The sequence below is a fragment of the Pelodiscus sinensis genome, chromosome 22, assembly GCF_049634645.1.
Source record: "Pelodiscus sinensis isolate JC-2024 chromosome 22, ASM4963464v1, whole genome shotgun sequence".
Classification (NCBI taxonomy): Eukaryota; Metazoa; Chordata; order Testudines; family Trionychidae; genus Pelodiscus; species Pelodiscus sinensis.
In genome coordinates this window covers 16,089,808-16,116,198 of record NC_134732.1, presented here as the reverse complement: position 1 = coordinate 16,116,198, position 26,391 = coordinate 16,089,808, and the positions used below count along the sequence as shown (strand labels likewise).

General features: G+C 40.2%; 1 protein-coding gene across 13 annotated transcripts in view; it reads left to right on the top strand.

Annotated features, from left to right (window-relative positions):
• Window positions 1–26,391, top strand: part of CCDC180 (coiled-coil domain containing 180) — a 127,196-nt gene that overhangs the window by 89,206 nt on the left and 11,599 nt on the right. For all 13 annotated transcript variants that reach the window (XR_012897158.1, XM_075905191.1, XM_075905190.1 and 10 more), the window contains 18 exons: window positions 1,485–1,658; window positions 4,953–5,068; window positions 5,876–6,002; window positions 6,454–6,493; window positions 6,580–6,950; window positions 9,919–10,133; window positions 10,824–10,999; window positions 12,421–12,601; window positions 13,665–13,811; window positions 14,113–14,257; window positions 14,479–14,595; window positions 15,117–15,215; window positions 17,680–17,766; window positions 18,885–19,075; window positions 20,312–20,382; window positions 22,838–23,027; window positions 25,750–25,824; window positions 26,318–26,384. Coding sequence is in view for 12 of the 13 variants with exons in the window: in XM_075905191.1 (XP_075761306.1) it covers window positions 1,485–1,658; window positions 4,953–5,068; window positions 5,876–6,002; window positions 6,454–6,493; window positions 6,580–6,950; window positions 9,919–10,133; window positions 10,824–10,999; window positions 12,421–12,601; window positions 13,665–13,811; window positions 14,113–14,257; window positions 14,479–14,595; window positions 15,117–15,215; window positions 17,680–17,766; window positions 18,885–19,075; window positions 20,312–20,382; window positions 22,838–23,027; window positions 25,750–25,824; window positions 26,318–26,384 (2,589 nt within the window). In the remaining variant the exon portion in view is untranslated. The remainder of the gene's footprint in view (window positions 1–1,484; window positions 1,659–4,952; window positions 5,069–5,875; window positions 6,003–6,453; window positions 6,494–6,579; window positions 6,951–9,918; window positions 10,134–10,823; window positions 11,000–12,420; window positions 12,602–13,664; window positions 13,812–14,112; window positions 14,258–14,478; window positions 14,596–15,116; window positions 15,216–17,679; window positions 17,767–18,884; window positions 19,076–20,311; window positions 20,383–22,837; window positions 23,028–25,749; window positions 25,825–26,317; window positions 26,385–26,391) is intronic.

The window sequence follows — 26,391 nt, the reverse complement described above, 5'->3', positions numbered from 1 at the left end:
AAAGAACTGGCCTGTTTGTGCTCAAGGTTTTAGATCAGGGCTACTCAACTTTGGAATTCTTGGAAGCCACAACGATACGATACAGTATATGCCGAGGGCCACAAATTAAGTGTGGTGGCATATACATGCACATATATATGCAAATAGCTTCTTTCACACTGACAGACAAAGATTAAGCCTTAAGCTGCAGTACCAGACCCAGACATGGCCATTGTAAGTCAGTCAGCACCTCTCAGGCTCTGCCCACATGGCTAAGCAGCCAGCACTTCCCACAATGCCTTGGCACTCCTGGCACCTCCTCCCTGGCTGCTAGAAATGCCAACACCCTGCACCCGTCTGTTCCAGCCAGCCCGTCCACTTGCGTCTTTCAATGCTCACCCTACCTGGGAGACGCCTCATCGTTGTGGAGAGTGTTCCATGTGTTGAGCCCCGTGTAACCCAAACTGCACCGCAGGCCACAAACAAAGGGGCCAAGTGTTGAGTAGCCCTGTTCTAGATGGCTAAATAAGGCTAATGCTTTGTAGTTGCTACTCTTGTGAAGGATAGATGGTCTTTTAGCTGAAGTATTGGCTGGGAATTAGGCAATCTGGTTTTTTCTGACTGTCACTAATTTGTTGTGTGACCTTAGAGATCATAAAATGGAACATGATATATAAATACAAGATATTATTTTGTTGATCTCTTCTATTTGTGTACACTAGCTGTTGTTTTTAACCCGTAGTAATTCTCTGCTATTTTATAATGGAAAAGAGGTGAATTTTCTGTATTATCTTCCAGCATTAGCCATTATTTTGTTTGGTAAATGGCCTGAGCTTTAGCCATATGAATGTTTTATTTTGATGTGTATATACACGTGACTTTTAGATGTTAGCTATTTTTCCATCCATTGCCTTGAACTAACAAAACATCATAGTGTGTATATATCAGTTATAAATATTATAATCTGCAAAGTGATGTACAATGCTCATTCACTTTGACACTTTGTTTTAGATTTTGTTGGTGGTAAGAAAAATTTTCACTGAATTTGCAGGAAAGGAAAAAAGAGTAGCTCAAATTCATAGGCTATGCAATTGTTCTTTCACATTCTCAGGTCTGTATCTCTCTCTAGGTTCTCATACCTTGCTCTTTGTCATGGTATGAGGCTTCCATGTAAAGGCTTCCAATTTCCAAACAGCATTGTGGTCCTATTTTCTAATTGTATGATATGTCATTGAAAGTGGTACTACTAGACATTATATTCCTACGTTGGGCAATGTTGATGTTAATGTAATTCCCATTAGCACAGTTGCAATAACAGAATGGATGGTAGTGACCTAAAAAAAGATGGTGTTCTCTGATTCTTGATGCACCTTCCGCTTTATTGGGTAACTGTAGGATTTCTTTAGACAGTCCTGGCAAGTCAGCATTCCCCTGCAACTCTCTATTTCCAATAACAGTCTAATAATAATTTAATATAGTTTGTTCTATCCATTTGGCTGTTTTAGCGAGACTTTGAAGATCTGGCTAAATGTGTTGAACAGAATTGCAAAGACTTGTACAAATATTTCCAGCAAGTTATTGTCCTCTGGGATGAACATCAACTCAATCTGTCCCAGCAAGAAAATGAACTTCAGGTGAAACTGAATGAGTGCCGGCAGAAACATGAAAACCTAAATCAGGTACAATCAAAAGTCCAAAACACTGGTGTGGTATAAAGGAAGCACTTATTAGCAAAAAAGATGCTTTTGGCATTTAAACAATCTCTTTTTATAAAAATCACAAGATAAATTGGGAGTGTTTCTAATGGTTTCTGTGTTTGGAAGTGGTTGCATCTGCTATATGCATTAGTCAAATATCAGAGGATGTGTACAATATTTTATTCTTGGCAGGGCAGTGACCACATGTATCTAAATTGGTATTTTCCAGCTCTAACAACTATAAACTTGTTATTACTCATATACAATTGCATGCACATTCACAAGGAAAATCTTATACAGCTACACAACCATGCATGTATATCGAGTTATCACATCATATTTGTGTTCTGTGGCTTGATGAAAGAATATTTTCAAGCCATTATTAAAAACCTTTTAGTGATTTTCATACTTGCCAATTTTCTGTAGAGAAAGCAGCATAGCGTCCCCTCTATGTGTAAAATCATTCTGGGATATCTTGTGCATTCTCCCAGATCTCCCTGTGCCTTCAGCAGGGCATGCATTTAGTTTTGATGATGACTGAATTATTGGATATAGAAGCCTAGTCTGAATGTCTGTTGTTGATCAGTCAATCTCACTTCTACCATGCTTGAGAGAACCCCAAAGTAGATGAGTAGATGAGTTAGTGCTACTTAATGAAAGGTAGATGAGTTAGTGCTGAATTTACCAGGCCAAACATTCTGGAAGGGAAATGAGACAAAAGTGTTCTCACATGTTATCTGACTGGGCAGATTCTACCCATTAGAATCTTGAATATTTTGATCCTGATGGTCTTATTTACCTCAGACCATTTCTCCAACTTGTACAGATCATTTCTTCCAAAGCAGTTGCAACCCCTCCCAGCTTTGTATCATCTGCAAACTTAATAAGCATACTCTCTATGCCAATATCTATTCTCAGATCTGTCATTTCAATGGTCTGTGTTATAACAATTTCACTTATATTTTAAAACAGAAAAATTATTCTTAAAAATCATCCAACTCTGGATTACATTTTAGAAATGAGTTCCTTTTAATGATTAATTATTACTTTAAATTTTCAAATACTAGTGGAGTAGATAGATGATCTGAGGGAAATAAGAACAACCCAGGAAACTACAGACCAGTCAGTTTAACTTCTGTGCCAGAAAAAATAATAGAGCAAGTAATTAAGGAATTCCTCTGCAAATACTTGGAAGATAATAAGGTGATAGGTAACAACCAGCATGGATTTGTAAAGAACAAATCATATCAAACCAATCTAACAGCTTTCTTTGATAGGATAATCAGTCTTGTGGGTAAGGGAGAAGCGGTGGATGTGATATACCTAGACTTTAGTAAGGCATTTGATACAGCCTCGCATGATATTCTTATCAATAAACTAGGCAAATACAACTTAGATGGGGCTACTATAAGGTGTGTGCATAACTGTCTGGATAACCATACTCAGACAGTAGTTATTAATGTTTCACAATCCTGCTGGAAAGTTATAACAAGTGGGGTTCCGCAGGAGTCTGTTTTGGGACCAGTTCTGTTCAGTATCTTCATCAACGATTTAGATATTGGCATAGAGAGTATGCTTATTAGAGCGTGTATTGATGATACAAAGCAGGGAGGGGTTGCAACTGCTTTGGAGGATAGGGTCATAATTCAAAATGATCTGGACAAACTGGGGAAATGTTCTGAGGTAAATAGGATGAAGTTTAATAAGTACAAATGCAACGTATTCCACTTAGGAAGGAGCAATCAGTCTCACATATACAAAATGGGAAGTGACTGCCTAGGAAGGAGTACTGCAGAAAGAGATGTAGGGGTCATAGTGGACTACAAGCTAAATATGAATCAAGAGTGTGATGCTGTTGCAAAAAAAGCAAACGTGATTCTGGGATGCATTAACAGATGTGTTGTGAGGAAGACACGAGAAGTCATTCTTCCGCTCTACTCTGTGCTGATTAGGCCTCAGTTGGAGTATTGTGTCCAGTTCTGGACACTACATTGCAAGAAAGATGTGGAGAAATTGGAGAAGGTCCAGAGAAGGACAACAAGAATGATTAAAGGTCTAGAGAACATGACCTGTGAAGGAAGACTGAAAGAATTGGGCTGTTTAGTTTGGAAAGGGGAAGACTGAGAGGAGACATGATAGCGGTTTTTAGGGTGTCACAAGGAGGAGGGGGTCTCTGAGGATAGGACAAGAGGCAATGAGCTTAAACTGCAGAAAGGGAGGTTTAGTTTGGACATTAGGAAAAACTTCTTAACTGTCAGGGTGGTTAAACACTGGAATAAATTGCCTAGGGAGATTGTGGAATCCCCATCTCTGGAGATATTTAAGAGCAGGTTGGTTAGACATCTGTCAAGGATGGTCTAGACCAGTGTTTCCCAAATGGTGAAAGTAAGGGTTCCGCGAGAACCTGATCACCACCTGCTGCCCCTCTTAAAGAGACAGAGCCGGTGTGCTCTCAACAACTTTCGGAGGTTTGGGGGTGTTTTTTTTTTGGCTCGACAAATCCCCCCTCCCGGCTATAGGGGTTCCTTGAAATTCTTCTGAGGTTAAAAGGGTTCCGTGGCCAAATAAAATTGGGAAACACTGGTCTAGACAGTACTGGGTGCTGACATGAGGGTAGGGGACTAGACTCAATGATCTCTCTAGGTCCCTTCCAGTTCTAGTGTTCTATGCTTCTGAGCCACTTGCCCAGGCATCAGTCAGACTCGAGGTAGCAGAGGTATCTATTTCCTCTAGCAGCAGAGATGAGTCTTTGGCTCTTCCTGTTGTTCACTGGAGTGCCTGTCTGCAGTGAATAGTTTTGTTCAGTTGGGATTCACATCACTTGCTTTGGCCAGTTACAAATGTGATTACAAATGAGCAATAGCCATAGAGTAAATGCATGTAACACCCACAAGGCATGTGCTAGCTATTTATAATAGGTGCTTGAATGCAAAACTCTGTTTCCATAAATATATTATTTTCCTTCCATTATTCCCTTTCTTGCATGCATGGGCAAACACACACAGTACTTTTATCACTGATTCTTTTTAAAGGGCATTAATGCCTCTGATTTGGGAGAATACCTATTGTCTTAAATAGACAGAAGGAATTGGAGACAAGATAGATCAAATTTTGAGCCTTTTAACGTAGTAATGCCCTTTTAAAGTGCCATCTAATATGCAATTATGTACATATATGTAAAAAATGTATATTAAACTAATTACTTGAATCCTAAATCTGAAACATTTGTACTTCTTACAGCTCTATGCTTATTTTTTTCTTTTCATATGGGCCTAGATAAGGGAAGCTAATCTGGATATAACTTTGGACAAAATGAGAACACAAAGCTCTGAAAATAAGCTGACAAATCTTTTGGGAAAGGCCTTTGCTTTTCTGGATGTCATTAAAGCTGGGTATGTATTCAGAATTGTAGAAAATGCAATAAACTTTCTGAGGGCTTGTCTATAGTGTTTACTGCACTGTAACTTTCTCACTCGGGGGTGTGAAAAAACCACATCCCTGAGCACAGCAAGTTAGAGTACTATAAATTGCCAGTGTAACAGGTTCCCAGCACTGTTAGCTACTCCCCTTGTGCAGGCAGTTTACCTAGAGCACTGGTGACATGATCACACTGCCACATTAAAGGGCTGCCGCAGGAGTGCTTTAAACTCGGCAGTGTAGACAAAGCCTGAGTGGAGGATGTCCAAAGCTTGATAAGACCATTCCAATCACATTTGTGTTGCATTTTGAATGTGTTTGTACAAAAGCCAAAATTGCACTAGCTATTTCCCCTTCAAGAAAACTGATGTTAAATAATGTATTCTCTTGTCTTATTGCATTTGCTCTGCATGGGCAAAAAACTATTGGTGCAAAACGCCACCTGTTTTAAAGAGTTGGGAGGAAACAACAAATAATTATGGGATTTTTAAACATTTCTTTCAATTGAATTTCTTAGGTTTACATCATTAGTTTTCTGTATTGTGCTAAGCTAGTCCAGGACATGCTATCATATTACATTAATGATTTAATCACAAGTACATTGCAGTAGCTCTGGAAAGTCAAAATCTTGGGTAGTGAGACTGCATAGGTCAAGAAAGTTATTTATGCCTATTATTTCACTTCTAGATCACATATTAGATGCAAGTGTGTATGATGTTCACATTTAATTTTTAGTACATTATGTAATGATTTCTCTTAAATAGTGACCTGATATTTGACAGGTATGAGGCCTTTCACCAAGATCTAGTGAAGATAGTAACATCCTACCCAGAAGCTATACTGAAGGAATTGATTTCTTATAGTGCATCCATAAGCCAGTATTTTGGCGTGAAGGAAGTCTATAAACAGGTATAAAAACAAACTTTCTTATGATTTAAAATCTGGCTGGTGCATTGTTGTTTCATTTTTGGGGAACTTGCATTCAAATTCATAAGATTTGATCTATCAAAGGTTAAATCAAATGAAAGAGTTTTGGCCACCAGAGGACTGAGGTTCATTGGCAGAGCTGAGGGAGGGAGCTTTTTGCATCATCTGCCCACACTGTACCTACTTTTATTCTATTCTCAGATTTGTCATTTCAATGGTCTATGTTTTAACAACTTCACTTTTATAATTTTTCTGTTTTAAAATATAATTTAAAATCATCCAACTCTGGATTACATTTTAGAAATGAGTTCCTTTTAATGATAAAGTATTACTTTAAATTTTCAAATAGGAATGGAGTAGATTAACTTTGGAAAGAGAAGTGAATTTAATGTTGTTTTAATCAAGTAAATTGTCACCTTTGTTTTTCTTCTAGAACTTAGCAGGAGAGATGGACTCTGCACTTGAAGAAGAAGGTAATCTCTCAAGAATCCAAGTCTTTTTTTTTTTCAATATGTACTTCTATGGAAACTGATATTTCTATCTTATTTTAATTGGGAAGTATTTGCTGAAGACTCAGAAGTTGAAAATATGCCAGAGACAACCGGGGATAGCCTTTTACAAGAAACTGAAGAAACGGAGCAACAGTCTGAGACCCTTCCACAAATAAGTACAGAAGCAGTTCAGCAGGCTGAGAGTCTCACAAACGAAACTGAAGAAACAAATACGTTTGAGAATGAGGAGAGCATTGTACAAGAAATTGAGGAAGAAAAAAAACCAGAGGATGTGGAAAGCACAGCCCCAGAAAGGGAAGAAACTGAAAAGTTAGATGACAGTGTAGAAAATGAAGTAAATAGGTTTGAGGATGGAGACAATCCTGCACAAGAGTATGAAGAAACCGATTATTTTAAAGATATTCTTCCTGAGTGTGAGGTAGGTCTAACCTACTATATATTTTACAGAGTTTGTCTCTTTGATCAAGAATTCCTCCTAAAGGGTAAGAGCTAGCACCACCAAATATGGTATTCAGTTTCCGCTTATCATCAATTAAAGCAATGTAAGGGTTTGGTTGTTCCAGGAAAATGGGATGCGCCTGGAGTGGGATTGCTTGTCATAAAACCAAACAGAAAAGAGACAGAATCACCACATCAAATACATAACTGAGCAAATATTGAAAGAGATTGAACCAGGACGAGCCAGAAAACTAGGATGAACCTGGAATAGGATTGTTTCTCAATGAACCTTACAGAAAAAGATACAGTCTGGAATAGTGCTCTGTTTTGGCACAGCTAAATCAATGCTTAAGGTTTGAAAATTAGAAGAAAATGTTATTGGAAACAAAATTGACTATAGCCCTTTTTTATTAAAACATAGCAAATGATAAGAATTAATACGGATGAGGGAAAACATACTCTTGATGGAATTCCCATTTAAAAATACTAAAGAAATTAAAAATTTTAACAATCCTTTTTTTAAGAAATCTGAAATAAAAATTAACTTCATAAAAATAACACTATTTTGGAAAAATACAATCATTTAAATAAAGCATGTGCATTTTCCTTTTATTAAAAAAAACCCAAACCTTAATAGAATTAAGGAACTGAGCAATTGCCAGGTAAATCTACTTGTTTACTGTATATTTGAGAGTCCATCTGTCTGTCAATCCATGTGTCCATCTGTCTGTTCAAGAACTCTTCCTAAATGGTAAGAGCTAAAACCACTAAATAAGCTTCCCCTATCATAACTTAAAGCAAGGTAAGGGTTTGATTGTGCCAGGAAAATGGGATGTGTCTGGAATGGGATTGGTTCTCATAAAACTAAACAGAAAAGAGACAAGAATCACCAGGCAAGTGACATGGACTGGCTGGGGATGTGTCCCTCTGTCCAGGACTGCCCCAGCCCTGAGTCTCCCACCCCCTAGGCACTCTTTAGGGAGAGCGGAGAAGGCTGGCGGTCCCCTCACCTATTTCAAAATGGAACATCGGTGGGTGTTTCCCTTCATTAAGGAAAGCTAACAGTTTGCTACATTCCTCATTCTGGCTGAGGAGCACAGGGGGCAGACAAACCTGGACCTGCCACAGCCAGAATTAGGAAGGATGAAGGGGCCTGAAGCTCCTCTCCCCTCCCCAATTCATACGAGAATTTCGTTGGCTGTTCCCCTTCATAAGGAAGCAAGGGAAAAGTGCACAGTTTGCAGCATTCCTCACTCTGGCTAGGAGCATAGGAGGGCAGATGAACCTGCACCTGTCCAAGCTGGAGGACATACACCCCTCCCCTGGCCATGACCTTTGCAGCAGCTATGAACAGGCACTTCTCCCCTGGCCCCATGGTGCTGCGGTGAGAGAGGGCTATCGAGTCCTCTCTCCCTAGAGAAGCCTGAATACTGAACCCCTCCTCCCCAGCCCCACCCTAGCACAATGATATAAGTGATATAAATAGAGAAAAACAAACATTGAGCTAAAAACCCAAGTGATGCTGGATAAATCTTTCAATTTCTTCAGAAAGGTAAATCAGTTTCAGCACAAATTCAGACCTTTTTGGTGTTTATACAGCCAAGACAGATGTGGGTCTTTACTGCATTAGTTTGGTGCTGTTCTATAATATGTACCATTAGAGATTTAGAGCAGCTGTAGATTCTGTATGGGAGATGGTGAAGCCCATTCATGAGTGCATGACCATTTCCTCATGCACTTTTCCTGTCCTTTTTCAAAGCAACAGCTGAAAAGAGATTTTTCCGATAGGGGTCTGTTTTGTTCCTGCATCCACACTATCTCTATAGCTCATTGTTTCCTTTTCAGGTCTGTGCATAGTGGAAGACCTAATGGTCAGTGTCTCAATGTAAGAGAGCCTTTTATGTCAGTGGGGTAACCTCTGAATAGTTGCCAGTTGGTGGCAAGACATTAAAGGAAAGTTAACTAATTAGTGTCCCTCATCTCATATCTGACCTTGCCCTGCGTGTTCTGTACATTTCAGCTGCAAAATCCTGAACTGGAATCCTTCCTTGGCATTAATGGTCCTGTTAGGTCAACCCAACTGGGAATGAGTAGGCATTGTGCAGATGTTGTCTGATCTGAAAATCACTCTCTGCTTTGTGTGTTTTTAAATGACAGAAAGAAAAACTAGTTTCAATTGTAATATTGCTTTGAGGATATAGGGATCACGGAGGAAACGCTAAGAAGTTACAAAAGATCATTTCAACAAAAAAACCCTACAAAAGTAATTACAAAATTTGTGAATGGAAATCCATCAACCATATTTGATCTGAGGAAGTGGGTCTGGCCCACGAAAACTTATCACCTAATAAACCATCTTGTTAGTCTTTAAAGTGCTACATAGTCCTGTTTTTTGTTTCAAAATCTGTAGTGAAACTATACTTCCTTAAGTTCATCTGAGCACTTGTTACTCATATTTCAAGGCGACTGAAATAATAATAATAATAACTCAGTGAAGAGGATATATCTGTATCTAGAGCATCTTAATAAAGTAATTTTAAAAAGTCCAAGCCATGCAGATGTTTTGCTGGCTATGCTGTAAAGTTTCATTTGTACTGTTCCTGGAGACACTGCCAGAGCTACTGAGCTCAAGCTAATGACCACCCTGAAGTACTAGGATGTTCTCTATGACTCTGTAGAGTTAAGAAACTGAAATGGCCACCTGCTACTTTTTGCCTTGCACAAAGAATGCTAGGCTAAGAGCAAAATGGCAGCATGCTGAGATGCACAAACTTGCTTGCTCATTATATCTGTTTTCCAAATTAGGATTCAGGATATGGCTCATGATTCTTGAAATCCATAGGTTCTCAACATTAATCTGTGTATATAACCCATGTTAATAGGTCTTTGCTTATAAAAACTTATCAGTAGCAAATATAACCGATGATGACTTCCTATTACTTTCCTAGGTTCTGTTCCATGATTATGTTGAAGATGAAAGCTGTGAAGTAATTGCTGAGATCTTTACCACTTCTAGTGGGAATACTTACTCAGTCCTTGGACATGTTCAGATAGACGAGACCAAGACATCTGAGACTTGTGCTGAATTTTCAGAAAAAGCACCTCCTGTGCACCTGGAGAATGTTATTATGCCAGAAAGCTTGTTTACAGAGCTTAAGAAGCGGTTAGTAGAGTATACTTTGTCCTTTTTTTTTCTTTCTCCTAAGTAATTGGCAAACCTCAGAAAGTTTGGAGGAAAAGTTTGAATGAGCATGCAAAAGTTATCTGAAAACTACCCCTTTATATGACCTTTTCAAAAAATAATAAGAAACATTTTCTATTGCATTCTATCAAATATTTAAGCCTCATGGCATATGTATGAGGAAGATTTTATCCTTATTTTAAAGACTAACTGAGACACAGAAAGTTTATTGGATTGTCCAGTCACAAAACAAAGCACTGGCAGAGCCATGAACCAAAAGCACCTGACTTCCAGTTCCTTGCTCTAATTTCTAAACCCTATCCCTCCAAGCCCTTTTTCTTACCCTTCATTTTGATGGAACACCAACTCTTCTGTATTTCACCAGTTGCTTTTTTATATCCAAGAAATCCATGGCAAGAAGATTGAACTGAGATTCTGTAAAGATGACAAAATAGCAAGTTGCACAGGCTAACATTAGTTGTGTTTGGTTGAAAGAGGTGTGTCAGTATTGTGCAACTGGTAAAAAACCTTGTCCCAGTAGAGTCAGACATCCGAGAGCTTGGGTTTTTTACTAAAATCTTTGAAGAATCTGTCTGCAAAATGAAATCTGCTGTCTCTCTCTCACACACATGCACTCTGTCCCAAAGTAATAGGCTTGCTTTTCAATCATAGGATCCGCCTCTGCTTTTTTGAGCACCTCGAGAAGTGGTTTACCCAATCCATGTCCAACTCCTGGATCATTGTAACTTCCAAGAAAGAGGAGCTGAATTCAGAATTACAGCTGCGTCTTCATATGCATCAGCCAAGGCGCGAGAACATAGAAAAGGATATCCATAATGTCAGGGCTGGTACGTATATTTACTTTGGGTATCGCACCTCTGATTTTAGAACTACACAGGTGTGACTCATCATCTGGCACAGCAGTGGCTAGCACTAATTGATTGAGTATTGGGGGATAATGTAGGTTCAAGGGGACTTTTCTAGAGCCTAACATGAAGTTGTTGGTTCTTACATATTCTGGGGGGTTTTAACTTTCCTTTATATGTAACTCAGATTGGTTTCTTCCTGGTTTACATATTAGTAAGAGATTCATCTCTGAATCTGAACTGATTGACTGAATCTGAAGCATTGCTCTCTGAACTGATTAATAACAAGTATTCTCAGGTCCCACTGAAGTCAGTAGGACCAGTGGCTGCTCGGTACCTTTGAAATGCAGTTAATAAGGTTTTGGCATGGCAGACGGAAGAAAAAAGGGTCAGTTTAGAATTGTTTTCGAGAATGAAGTGACAAAGCTTAACAAGAGCCTGCATATAGGAAGAGAAGGACTGAGGTACTGAAAATATCACTGATGATTAGAGCTCTCTGGAAAATGAAATTTCTGTCTTGTGGAAAATTCTAAGGTGTGGGAAAAAATTAACATCTCAATTTGAGACAAAAAATAAAACCCTCTACATTAGCTGTCTAATCAGTTACTCCAGGTCCTTTGGCAGAAGTGAAAATTAGAGTCTCAAGACCAACACCTTCTGTGCCATTTTAATGTTACATCATAAATAATGTGTTACACAACTAGGTACTTGTCAATGTCTCTTTTCCTCCCATATCCATAGCTCAGCCTCTCTGCCTCCCTGTCTTTCAACCTTCCTGCTTTCCCTTCGTAGAGGCAGCGGTACTTTAAGAGAAATGAGCAGATGGGAGCCAAGATTTTTCAACCACCCTCCTTCCCCCACAAGTTTGGCTGCAGCTCTCCTTCAGGCAGAAAGCTGAGAATTATTTTCCTAATGGAAAGACAAAAAGAGCATTATCCATTGAAAAATCATTCAGAAAATAAATTTAACCATCTCTTCGGAGATTGAAAGTCTGGGTGATGGGAAGGATGGTGAAGATATCAGCAGTGACCAAGAAGGAGGGAGAGGGAGTAGCAAAGGAGCAAAGAGGAGAAATTCATATTTTAACATACTGAGTTAGAGATGAATCCAGAAAATGTCAGAGAAACTTTCAGAGATGGGAGGGAAGCCAGGTACACAGAGGCAAATTTTCCTTTATCAGTGCTAATTTTATGACTGATGTGATAATTTACCAGGCTTGTTTTCACCTTTCCTCCCCCCCATGAAATCCTACATGTTTTCACACCACATACTGAGCATAGCAGCTAGTTGTTGAAGTAAGCCATAGTCACTGGTGTTGAAAGTCAGGATAGGTCATTTTGTTACGCTCAAGCTAATTCCAAACTTGAGGTGACGGTTATATAAGAGGACTTCTTTCCTTTCAGCGGAGCTGCTTCTTCACCAAGAGCGTCTGGAACGTCACTGTGCAGGGGTGGTGGAAGCACTAAACAAGGAGAAAAATGCATTTTTGAAACTCCAAGAGGATCAGAATGACATCAGCAAGAACTTCCGCAAAAAGATCCAGGACATGGAGACCATCTTCCTCAGTTCCACTAAAGCTGACAAGTAAGCACGTTGTGAGTCTCATCATTTGTGTAGTTTCCTACTCGTGGACTGCATATTGAATCTGCCTTATCCCAGAATTCTTGAATAGCAGCACATACCATTGTCATTCTCCCACTGGGATAGTTTGAAACGTTTTATCTTACTATTTCATTGCCACACAGTTCATTTAAGGTATGAACATTTGACCTAAGATTCTTTATAATTATTGTCCAGTTCTTTTTCAGGTGGTCCATGACTCTGAGTGGGACACTCTTTACCTAATTCTTTTGTCTAATGTACAGTCATGTGACCCATGCAAGGTTGAATTTAGCATTACTCATGAAAAGCAGGAATACCAAAATCAATTTTAGCTGCCCTTAAAGTCGACGGACAGTCTTGGTGGAGTGGACTTATTATTTAGAAATTCAACCTAATGTGGCTGTGTTCAGACTAAAATCCCAAACTTTGTCTACATTGTGAGTTTTTGCCAGAAGAGTCAATGCAAATGAAGCGCTGATTAGCATTTTGTCATGCTTCATTTGCATAATCTATTCTGAGCCATTTTTGCGCAGAAACCCCTTGCGCAAAAAGAAACAGCAGAACATATGCTAATCATGGCATGACTTATGTTAATGAGTCCCTCATTCACTATTTTCTGCCAAAAAAACTTGTTGTGTAGACATAGCCCCAGTGTAAACTAGGCCCATAAATATGAAGAGGCAAAATAAAGCATCTTATAGATTTCTTTATCTCCTAGCTAAGAAACTAAAGTCAGTGGTGAAATTTATAATAATTTTAGAATACAGTAGGAAAAGCTTGTGTCATATATTCAGATTTCAGCCAGGCTACCTACCTTGGACGCTAGTAGTAATTGACAAGCTAGGTTATGTTAACACCTGTATGAGGGTCATGTTAAGTAAGGTTGAGTGATGGCTACTAGTGTATATGCTATATGCTGCCACATCAAAACATTTGTAATGAAAGGGAAACAGAAGCAGACTGATTAAACCTCCAGACCCCAGCCTTTGGAAAGGAGTGTCTGCTGATTTCCCTGAATAAGCTGTGGTTTGTCATTTGCTTTTAGGTTGGTTGCGCTAAGTAACTCTCTGCACTCCGAACTGCTTAATCATGTAGAAGTTATCCAGGTATCACTGCGGAGTTACCGGAACTATTTAGATGAAGCCTTGGGGAAACTAAGAGATTCAAATGTGGACTTTCTGAAAGCTTGCAGGTATAAGGGGGAGGGAGATGTGAATGTTTTTTTTCCTGTAACAATCTCTGTTCACCAAATATGTACAGTTTTATTCCTCTCTCTCTCCCTCCCTCCTTGTCTCCTTACCTAAATTCTGCAATTTGTCAAGTCAGCACAATAAAATTAAAGTTAATCTTTTCAAAATATATGCTATTAGTATTATAATTGTATTTTTATCCTATGAAAATATATATAATAGGGACTGCTTTGCCACAGATTCTTTGAGGGGAAATTGAAGAACCCTAGACAATTACTTTCTTTTCTCACCTTTTGTTTGCAGATTATTTTCAGAGGGAGGTAACTTTTCTCCAGACGAGGCGGAGTTCTTCTGTAAAAGTCTGGAGAAAGAATCAGGACGTATTGACTTCATTGAAGGCTTAATCATGATTGATATGGAGAAAATGGAGTCAAATTATTTAGAACAAGTGGGTAGATCTTCATACTCTTCTAGTGTTCAAATTCCTGGCTGCACCTAGTGAAACTTTTCTAATCCCCTCTGTTCCTAGATTTGGTTGTGAGACTTTCTTCAGTGCAATTAATGTTAATGGACAAATCATTATATAAATGCTAAGTTCTATTATTAAAGCCTAAGAAGGACAGGTTTATTTCCTGACTTATCTGCTAATTTTTGGCATTTGTTTTCAAGGCTACTGAGATTATCAACAAATTTGAAACGAAATTCCATAATCTTGCAGTGGATCGTCTCTTCATAGAGAAAATCCAGCGGTTTCTAACAAATCTACAAGTGAAAATCAAATCAGAGGTACAAATGAAATTTCCCGAATTTGAACTAAAACTAAATCTCAATCTTTTATATATATCTCGTTTATTCTCTCCAGAAGGGTTTTGTCTGGGCTGGCGGAGGCAAACACACTCATGGGACATAGGTATAAGATTTTTATTTATTATTTAAGTAAGGACTGTGTTGTCCTCTGCCATTGCCAGCGTTGAATGTTGGGATGTGGAACCCAATCCTGCTCCTGTTGTAGTCAAGTAGGATCACATCCTGGGTTTGCAGCACTTCACTCTAATCACCTACAACTAAAAAGTCCAGCCATCTGCTTGATCCAATATAATTAATGAAAAAAGTGCTGCTGTTATGAATGACTGAATTTGGCCTCCATTTTGGGTACCAGTGATTCAGTATTCTTATTCTTTGAAAATAAATATTGTGCTTTTTCATGAGGATCTGAAACCTCTGTGCTTGCTTCTTCCTGGAGAAATCTTTTGATGGTTCTATAAATGTTTGAGGTTTTATTCCACTAAAATCTGCTTCTACTCTAGGTGGCAAACTCCAATTTGCAGGCACAGACATTAAACTCCTCTTTGGATAAGTTCCTTAAGAAAATAGATGCCTGTGCTCATCCTACTGTGGATAAAGAAGTAAGTTCCAAAGAGATATCAGGTAACTGTGTGATATGCATGTTTGTGTGTGTTTCTTAGTATCCATCACAGTTCATTCTAGTCAAACTGACAAGATGTATGGTATTGAACTACACAGTGGTATGGGGGATGTTGTTAAACCAGCAATGAAGAGAAGTTCACACACATAAATATATAAAGTTTTTTTAAAAAGTCAGGAAAAATGCCAGAAAATATAAATAAAACTTTTTGAGAAACATGAATTTTGGTAATGAGACTGCAAAACTAGCAATGCCAATAAATCCTCTTTAAATCATCAGAAAATTTTCTCGCCTGATTTTGGAACAGTGAACTATCAGATTCTTGAGGTTGCCTACTGTTTAACAAAGAAAAAATTCATAATACATCTTAATAAACACCTACATGTGCAAATGGTCATATCGTAGATTAATGCATATGCAATTTACTTTGGGAGCCCTGAGTTCAAATCCTAAATGTTGACCTTGCTCACAATTGAAAATTAGCTCATCCTAAAATGAGTCTCTATTTGTTCTCATCAAAAAAACTACCAAACAATTTGACATGGCACTCTTTACTGAAGGGGCTGTTTTCCACAGACCTTACTTTAAGTTGTCCAAAGTAACAAAAGGCCTGTTACATACATTTTTTTATAAAAGTCAGCAAAACTTGAAGACAGACTGGATTATCCCAGACACAGCAGTCTACTGCCACTACCAAAGCACTGTGTTAAGATCATGACAGGTGAAGAAGGAAGAATGAAATCGGAAATTAATTACCTAAAATTGATGTGTTGGAAGGTAGTTTTAGTTGATGAATAAATAATGAGGGGACGGCTGTTCCGCTCATTATTCCCTTGTGGGTTCTTTAAAAAGAGATGGGGGAGGAAATCACCTAAGCCAGGATGAAGGAGAAATAGACTGAAAGGAATGAGCTTTATTCTTATGATGGACACTCTTATTATTACTATGAAGCTGGGTCCCACTATGATACCATTAGGCCTTCATCAGCTTGATTCTGAGAGGTGTCCTGGCCAGACTGGGCCAGAAATGTACCCACACAACAACACCTGGAATGTGTCATGTGTCCTTTACCTTTCCCCCACTTTATTTCTTCTCTTTCCTTACTCTCTCTTTTTTGCCTTCTGTTTCAGGGGGGATTGACATCTTCTGTGGGCCCCTGGGTAAGGTGTGGATTGAGGGGTGGCTCCACACCTCTGGAATGGGTAGGGCTGTAGCAGCCAGCCATCAGCATCACCTGGACCGTGGTACTGCCTCACCCCTCTCCCCCCCCCCCCCCCCCGACCTCAAAGCTGCACGGAGCATATGGAGAAGCACTCCAGTGCTCCCGTGGTGATTTAAAGGGTCCGGGGCTCCAGCCACCGCCACTGCTGCAGTATCAGTAGAAACAGCTGGGAGCCCCAGACTCCTTTGAATTACTGGGCCCTAGGACAGCTGTCTACTTCGCCCCTCTCCCACGTTGCTGGGCCTGTTCTGTTTAATAAGTCTCTGGCTTATCTGACCAAGACTGTCTCTGTTGCAACACTGGCCATGAGTCCATGACCAATGAGCCCTAAACTAAGAGTTTGACAAGTCTCAGAGTGACTGATGAGGTCACGTGTTTCTCTAGCAGGGAGGATGCAGATGAAAGTCATTGCCAGAGACAGATGGTGCATTTTCTGTCTATTCTATTCTTTGTTCTCCCATTCTGTGTACGTTTTGTATAGTCTTGAAAGAAGCAGGACTGGATTTCACCAATAGCAACCTCAGTTCCACACTTTCGCAACTAGTTTTTTCTCTTCCCTAAAAAGGACAATTATCATTTAAAAGGCTGTCAAATAGGAGGTTCCCACTACAAAAGCTCGGTACAACTAAAAAGAGAATAAGGGATATTTTCAAATGAAAGATTTTTCTTAATACTTTACATTTTAAACAATTTAACTCTTTTCCGTTTCTTTTTCTATATTTTGAATAAAAGGTTTAAAAGATTTGTAATGACCTTTATTGCCATGAGGCTAAACAGACCGAGGTCTCTATATTTAAAACCCTGAATCATGTTAAGCTGCTTAGTGGGTTTTTTTCAGTAACGGGAGTAACCTTTGACTCTCAAGGTCCATTTATTCTATCGATTTTACCACAACAAAGTTCCTTCTCTCTGCTTCCTCCCCCTATTATAGCATAGCTGAAAAGAGTCATAAGAAGTTGCACCAGTAAGGACTCTAAACCACTAGTCTTTTATTTTCTTGAGCCAGATAGTCACAATTAAAATTATTTTCAAAAAAGAAAAAAAGCTTCTGTAGCTATTGAACTGATCCCCTAGTTTCCACACATGCCTCGATACAGAAGTGATGGAACAGATTAGAAACATCTTTAAGAGAGAAATTGATATGTCAACGTGTTTGGTAGATTCTAAATGTTTTATCATGTGGAGCAAAATACTATCCACGTTATCCTTTCTTTTTAACTAGGCTGTGACTTCAGAAGAACTGTATGACTTTGCCAAAACTGTGATGAAAGAAATGAAAAAAAGAAGCAAATATCTGAATTGCCTGCTGGTAAATACATTCACTTCCTATTGTACTATAAGATAACCTTAGCTGGACTCTTTATTTTATGGAGACCTTGGGTGAATTTCATTATTCAAATGTGAACTATATCGATTACTCCTGTATTTTAAAAGGGCTACAGAATGCATATTTTGAATTTTCATGTAAAATACATATGCTATTGAATTTCAAATTATCACAAGCTGCCCAAGAGGTGGTAATATAAGGCCCAATCTTGCAAGGTCCTGAATACCCCACCAATGAGGCTACCAAGTGTTCAGGGTGCTCAGAACTACTCTGGAGATGCTCAGCACATTGGAGGAGGTGATCCTTAATGAGAGGTTGAGAGAGTGTGTTTTAAAAGTCTCTCTAAAAAATTCAGAATCATTTCCTGAAGTCGTTGACTGGATAGCACATTTTGTATCAAGTGATTAATCTTCCTGATTGGTTGGTACATCTTTACAATGTGTTGTCTTTTGTTAGCTAATAGGAATCGTTATTTTAATTATATTTATTTGAGGATTGCTTTTAACACATAACGTTCAACCTCCATAGCTGCAGGAAAAAGGGAAAATCTATTGGAAATGTTTCTAAGGGCACGTCTACACTGCATGCTTATTTTGAAATAAGCTATTCCAGAATAGTTATTCTGAAATAGTTTATTTCTAAATAGCACGTCTACACTGCAGGGAAGCCTCAAAATTAGCTCATGGCAGTCTTCCCTAATGTAGACTTGCTATCTCAATTTAGAGCCCCACGAGGCATTGGGGAGGAGCTATTTTGAAATGGCAGCAGTGGAGCATCTACACACCGTTTAATTCGAAATAGCTATTTCGGAATAGGCGTTATTCCTCGTAGAATGAGGTTTACAGATTTCAGAATAAGACGTCCGTTATTTCAAAATAATTTTGAAATAACGGAATGGCTGCGTAGACGCTCGCATTGTTATTTCAAAATAACACGAATTATCTCGAAATAACAGTGCAGTGTAGATGCATCCTAAATAATAAAACTCTTTCATGTAGCCTGTGGAGCAACATGGTTAGTATCCAGTGCCTCCATGTAATAGTATAACTAACTGCCTGTTCTCTTTAATAATACCTGATTTGGTTTTCCTCCACTTCCAGGACCCCATCCCAGCACACACAGAGTTTGCATTGCAGGGTTCTATTGCAAATGCCGTCCGCTCAGAAAGTCTCAGAGAGGAGAGTAGGATGATGGTCATGGGAGTGGATAATATTCCACTGCTAAATCCAAGCAGACTTGGAAAGTCAGTTATTGAAGATGTAGCAGTAAGCACTATCAGACATTTACTCCAGTAAGTAAAAGCTTCTCAGTGCCTTAAGATGTTATTCCTTTACCTTATTTAATTTTTTGTTCACTGTATGTACATTTGATTGTCATGCTGAACATAGGAAGCACAATTTGAAAGAATACAAATACAGTAAAACTCCAGTTGTTCAGCACCCAGTGGTCTGGCACTCCCAATAGTCCGGCACCAACTGGAACCCGGAAGTGCTCTGGCCAGCCGGACAATTGGAGCTTCTCTGCCCCTGGCTTCCCCAAGTCCGATGCTGGTCAGTTTCAGCAGTGGCGGACTTGGGGAAGCCATGGGGCAGAGCACCCCAGCTGCTCTGCCCCCGGCTTCCTGAAGTCCGACACTGCTGGAACTGACCGGACTTGGGGAAGCCGGGAGCAGAGCTTCCCAAAGTCCGCCGCTGGTCAGTTCCAGTAGCGGCAGACTTGAGGAAGCCGGGGGCAGAGCAGCTGGAGTGCTGCCCATGCTGCACAGTTCCCCGCCGACACCGCTCCCCCTCCCAGACTCCTTATAGCTCCCCTTCCAGTACTCCAGCATATCCAATAATCTTGCATCCCTTGGGTCCCAAAGGTGCCGGATTATTGGAAGTTTACTGTATATATTTATTATTTTTGTTCTGGTAGTGCATAAAGATCCCACTGAATTTAAATCATCCAGGCCATTTCTGTGCCAGTGCAAGATGGAAACGATTATATGCACGACTTTTTCATATGTTTTCTCCAGTCTAGTTTTAAAAGCCTCAAGTACTGAGATTTCTGCCTCTTCTTGAGAGAGACATTTCACAACCAAAGCTATTTTACTGTCACAATGGCAATGATAGAATTTCACTAGTTCAACTGAAGTGCTGTAAAAATAGATATTAAGTGGTTACAAGTTTTTAGCTTCAGGGGCACTGTTTGAATTAAATTGGGATAAATGTTACATAAAAGGTAAAATTATGTAAAAAATGTATAAACATTAATGAATAAGGAGACAGTGATTCATGTGAAATGGCAAGTTCCACCTTTTCAATTGCATGTTTGATTACATAATTGTGCTGGCAGGCATCTAATTTCTAGCTATGCTAGATCATTTGACTTGCTCTCCTGCAAATTATTGCAGTTAGACGTGCATTTGTAAATTTAGCCCTAGCATTAGACAGTATCTCCAAGATTAAAGTGCTCTCAGACCATGATAACAAGAGAGAACAGGTAGCTAGGTATTTAGAAGCCACGTAGCTCCTAATTTTTGTTTCAGAATTCAGCAATCCAAGAAATCTCCAGAACTGCGGCATGAGAGAGATGATCGCTCACAGTCAGTAGCAGGAGGTATGTTGAAGTGCTTTTTCTTATTGATTGGCAGAAAGAAATACATATTGTAATTGGCTACTCTTAATATGTGACTGTATATTTATACCTCTTAGAAGGAATAAAGTACGCTCCAGTATGCTTTCTCTTGCATGCATCATACATGCCAGTTGACTGGGGAGGGAGCACGGTGCACCAGACATCCTTTGGAATATGGTGTGCAGGGAAACACACTGGATAGTCATGTATCCTAGTGCTGTCTTGAGAGATTTGGATGAATCTTGTCCTGCTGCTTATGAGAAGGAAAGAGACCCTCTACATACTCTTTCTTTGTCCCCAACTTTATGTGCCAGTGTATAGTGCACAAGACTTATCCCTCTATCTTTATGGCTTCGTCTACACTGCCGTTTTTTTGCAGCAGAAGATATGTAAATCGCGCTCTCATTTGCTATCTTCTGCCGATCCTTTTTGTGGAAGAGGTTTTGCCACTAAAAAGCCCCATGTAGATGGGGCCATTTGTCGGAAAAACCCTTTTGCGCAAGATCCCTTATTCTTCAAAAAATGGTCCCTTATTCCTCCTCCGCAAAAAGGATTGACAGAAGATATGCAAGTGAGAGCACAATTTGTATATCTTCTGCCACAAAAAAATGGCAGTGTAGACGTAGCCTGTGAGTGCCTATATATTCCCATCAGGAGAAACCAATGATACGATCTCTCTCTCTTTTCGGTTAAATGAAGGATTATGTTGGTTTAGGTAAAATATATGTGGCAGTTCTACATGTAATTCTACTAAGATTTTGAAAGTGGCAGTCCCACCTATAAATCCCATTGTGTTTAATAGGAGTTTTAGCACTAAACCCCATGCAGCACTTTGAAAATGTATCCCTAATGGATATCCAGTGATCAAGTAAGTCCTCTTCCACATCCTTGCCTTGATTCTAGGCCTGATAGAATATGAGCTTTCTCAGGCCACCTAATCAATAACTTCCTTCTGACATGGAGAGTAGAGATGTTAAGGACTAGTCGAGTCGACTAGTTGATTTCCCCTCCCCCCCCTCCTGCTGTCTCTATCAGATAGAGGCAGCAAAGGCGGGAGAGAAAGAGAGGGTACTTCAAAGTGGCAGTGCCACATGGATCTGACCCCAGGATCCATGCGGCACTGCCCGTTTGAAACACCGTGGTGATATTTCAAAAGGGCAGTGCCGCACAGAGCCCGGGATCTGCTGTGCGGCGCTGCCCCTTTGAAACACCGCCATGGCATTTCAAAGCAGCAGCGATACGTAGAGCCTGAGGTCAGCTGGGGTTTCCCTAGCTGACCCCGGGCTCCCTGAAGCTTTTCCACGGAACCCGGAGTCATCTGTGGAGTCCCCAGCTGATCCTGGACTCTGTGCGGCGCTGCCACTTTGAAAAGTGTGCAGAGCCCAGGGTCAGCTGGGGAGTCTCCAGCTGACCCCAGGTTCCATGGAATGCTGTGCAGAGCCTGGGGTCAGCTGACATTTCAAAGCGAGCTCTGCATTCTTCCTTTGAAATGTACAAGAACCCCAGCAGAAGTGCCTATCGACTAGTTGAGTGGTCAATAGAAATTCCATCAACTACTCGACTAGTAAATTACTTGTTAGCTAACATCCCTAATGGAGAGTCCACTCTGGCCTATCCATACTGGCACATTTCTAAACCTCCCCTAAGCAGACACTCCCATTTGTGTCAAACGCATGGTGGTTTTATGAGGACAAACATTCACTAGAGGTTGAATTGAGGCCATAAAACCCATTTCACTTAATACTTCAAATTGGACTTGAACTCTGTTGAGAAAAGTGAAAGCTGAGAGCTATAGCTGGAAAAGAACCCAACATCTCATTAAATAAGCTTCTAATTAGGCAGGGACAAATTGATTTGGATGAGATAAAAATCTGTTCATATTTTCATCCAAACCTTTCCAAGATTCAGAAACTGTTTGTGTAACTTCTCTGTATGTTTTTCACTTTCTTTTGTTCCTAATTTAGTTCAGGATCTGAAGTGGAAATACCAAAATACAGTGAAATAGACTTGTGTCCAGATTGTGCCCTTGTCTTCAATGGACCTGCAAAGGAATAAGATCCTACACTGTATCTCATCTTTATCAAATATAACTTGGGTCTGCATCTGGTGTAGAAAGCATTTCCTAGGTTCTAGAGTCTCTGCTCATGAGCATATAGGTGGCCTGGAGGGAAGCCAGGAGTGGCAGATACACAAACCTCTTCCTTGTCCAAAAGTGTTGCAGGGAGCCCTTGCCGGGACGGCATACCTTCAAACTACAGAAGATTAGCCACCTAGACTTCTGGGTGCTGATTCAAATTTACAAACATCTTACTGTTTTCTCTTTGCTCGTTTTGGTTAATGTTAGGAGTACTCAGCATGGAAATGAAAACATATGTATAATAATATAGAAATTACTTCAAGTTAGACCTATAGAATTTACTGCCTCTTTTCTTATAAGGGATCTATCAACCCATCTATCAACCCATCTATCAACCAATTTATCAAACAACTTATCAGGCTCCCACAGCACAGAGAGTTTCTGTTTCAAATGTACATGCTGAAAGTCCCCAGAACTCTGTTCCTTATGGCAATGTGTATGGAGGACCCAAGAAGTCTTTCTCTGCAAACAAAAAGCTCTCAGTAGCGAGGTGAGGACTGTGGAAAGAGAAACTCGAGCATCTTGTGCGTCTGTTTGTATTTACTTCCTTCTGCTTGTTTAACACTAGACTGCTTTACATCCTCTTACACATTCTCTCTGCTATTGGTGTGAATCTTTTCTTAAATGTTGCCTCCAATCTGGACCAACTATGCGGTGTATTTGTGCCTTATCAACTCTCTCTCATTTCATTTCAGTTCAGTTCGCTCTCATTTCAGTTTTATCTGAAAACTCACCTCAACTCTACATATTAATTTCTCTCTCCCTCTCCCATTTCAGTAAATACAGAGTGTTTTGGGATTCAGGTTGATGCTATACAAAGAAGTGTGTATGTAATATAAAAACACTAAAGTGTTTCCAAATGTATGGATATGCGTATATATTATTGATAGCTAGCACAGATATCATTGTTTTCAGATATGGGTACCTAAACTGTATGTCTGATTTTGGAAACTCAGTTTGGCTCTGGGACACATTGAACAGGCATTTATGTGGCTAGGTGCTAATCAGTATGCAATGTAATTGTAGTTATATCAATAATAGGATAGTAGAGAGACAAGGCGGATGAGGTAATATCTTGGGGTATGTCTACACTACAAAGTTAATTCGAAATAACAGCCATTATTTCGAATTAACTTTAATAGCGTCTACACAGGCAAAACCGCTATTTTGAAATAAATTCAAAATAGTGGAGCCCTTATTTCGAATTTGGTAAATCTCATTCTACGAGGACACTGTGTAGACACTTAATTTGAAATAGGGGGTCTCCAGCCCTTCCCAGGGAGCCCTGGTGGCTACTCTGGGCACAACCAGGAAAGCTTACTCTTCTCTCCCCCAGCCCCAGAGCCATTAAAGGGGTAGATTCTGGCCACAGTGTCTGTGCCATCTCCAAGCCTGCCAGCCCAGAGCCAGCAGTGGCCACCGAGGCCCTTGACCCAGTGGCCCCAAAACATGAGCCAGCAAGCCACTGGCAGCCAGTCCTCCACCACTCCCCAGGAGCAGTCTGCCAGCTCCCAGGAGCCTGATGGGCTGGAGAAGGTGGGAGCCTTCCTGGTCCAGGGTGGAGATCATGGACCTTATTCCGGTTTGGGAGGAATGCCCCCAACGTCCATGATCTCCGCACTAGACAGAGGAATGCGGCTGTCTATAGCAGGATAGCTTCCAGCCTGGCCACCAAAGGCCACGTACGAACCCAGGAGCAGGTTAGCATGAAAGTCAGGTTGGTCTGGCAAGACCCCCAACCCTGAGCCCTGAGCTTCCCCTCCCCCTTCTTCCCCTTGCTTCCCCCTTCCAGCTCCCTCCTCCCAGGTTTCTCCCTCCCCTCTTCCACCTCTCTCTTCCCCTCTCCCACCTCCGTTTCCCAGTCTCCCCAGAGGTTCATCCCCCCGCCCAGTTTTGTTCACTAAACCCAGTTTCTATTTTTGAACATATGTGTCTTTTATTTGACATCAGGAAGGGAGCTAAGGGGGGGTAAGTAGAAGGATGTGAGGGAGGAATGGGGCACGAGCCTCCGGTGGGGAGGACCAGGGAGGTTGTGAGGGCTTCTCGGCGTGGATGCTCTCCCTCAGGGCCTCCTGGATCCTGATAGCCCCCCCGATGGAGCCCCTGGATGGCAGCGTGCCCAGGGGCAGCTCTGGCTCCATGTGGCCGAGTGCTGTGGTGTCCCAAGTATGGGCGCTCAGGGCACTCCAAGACAGGGCTGCTTTGCTGTCCCTCATCGAGGTAGACAAGCAAGCGGGGAACCCTGAGAACTGTCTGTCTGGGGTGGGGGTAGGGTCCCTTTAAGCATGGAGTTCAGTTAACCTCAGGCAGCAGCCCCACTCACTAAGTCCTAAACTGATGCCCTGTCGGCACTGGTTCCAGCCAGCCTTGACTTCTGTTCAGGGTCCACTCAGCGTGGACGTGCTATTTTGAAATAGCAAAACGCTATTTCGAAATAGTTTTTGTGTCTAGATGCATTATTTTGAATTAGCTTAATTCGAATTAACTGTTTTAAATTAAGTTAATTCGAAATAGTGCAGACATACCCGGGTGCATCTACACTGGCAAGATTTTGCACAAAAGCAATTGCTTTTGCGCAAAAACTTGCCAACTGTTTACACTGACCGCTTGAATTTGCACAAGCGTACTAACATTCTAATGTAAGAACTCAGTGTTTCTTGTGCAAATACTTTGATGCTCCCGCTCCAGGGATAAGTCCTCTTGCGCAAGAATACTTGCACAAGAGGGCCAGTGTAGACAGGCACCTTAATTTTTTGCGCAAGAAAGCCCGATGGCTAAAAAGGCCATTGGAGCTTTCTTGTGCAAAAGCGCGTCTAGATAGGCACTTTTTGCGCAAAAGCATCCGTGCCAATCTAGACGCGCTTTTGCGGAAATACTTTTAACTGAAAAACTTTTCCGTTAAAAGTATTTCCGCAAAATCATGCCAGTCTAGACACAGCCACCCTTGTATTGGCTCATTTGTTCTAAAAGAGGATCAGGAAAGGGAGGATCTGGAGTGCTAACAGGGAGCAAAATCCTGAGACCTTCTCTATCTGATGATAATTTTCACGTTAAATAAAAGAGGGGGCATGAAAAGCTTCCCAGTTTGCTTTAAATTTGATACAGCTTATATGACCATATTATCACAAACAACTGCCTAGAGGGGGAAGAGAGACTTATATATTAAATGTCTGAATTATTTTTAATAAAATAGAAAATCTTTGCCTCTTCAGTATGCAAAAATACTCCAGATCAACTCGAATTGACAAGAAATTCCACATCTTTGGAGAGAGGCCTAAACAATCTGAGTAAGTTTGCTCTGTATTTCTTTAACTATTGATCCAATACATTATTAAATTGCTATTTTGGTAAAGATAGATTATTGTACAGTCTTATTGTCAAAGAAATAAATGTGAAGTGTTAAGTATAGGACTGGTTGTTTACATCATTTGATGCCTTGGACAAAAAGGGGTAGGAGATGAAAGGAGAATGTGTAGAAACCCTGTCAAAAATCATCATGATACCCACAGCACAAAAATGTATCTTATTTTGCCTTTTTTGTTTTACTATACCTAATATTTTCTGCATGAATTTTTGTGTATGCATATTACTCTGGTCTTTACTTGCTTTGAAGAGAGATGGGTTCATCTTAGGCATTATTACAACACATTGTATAATATGATATTTACATTGTATTTATGATTATTTTAATATATTTACATCTCATATTCAATGAGATACACTGGGACTTTTAAAAGCATTGTAAGAACTTTTTGGTTTGTCACTGTGTTTTGGTTTCAGTCATTTTAAGGGGATTATCAACTGCATTCTTTGGGAAGGTAACAATACCTTGCTGTATCTTGCTGAGGTAAGAA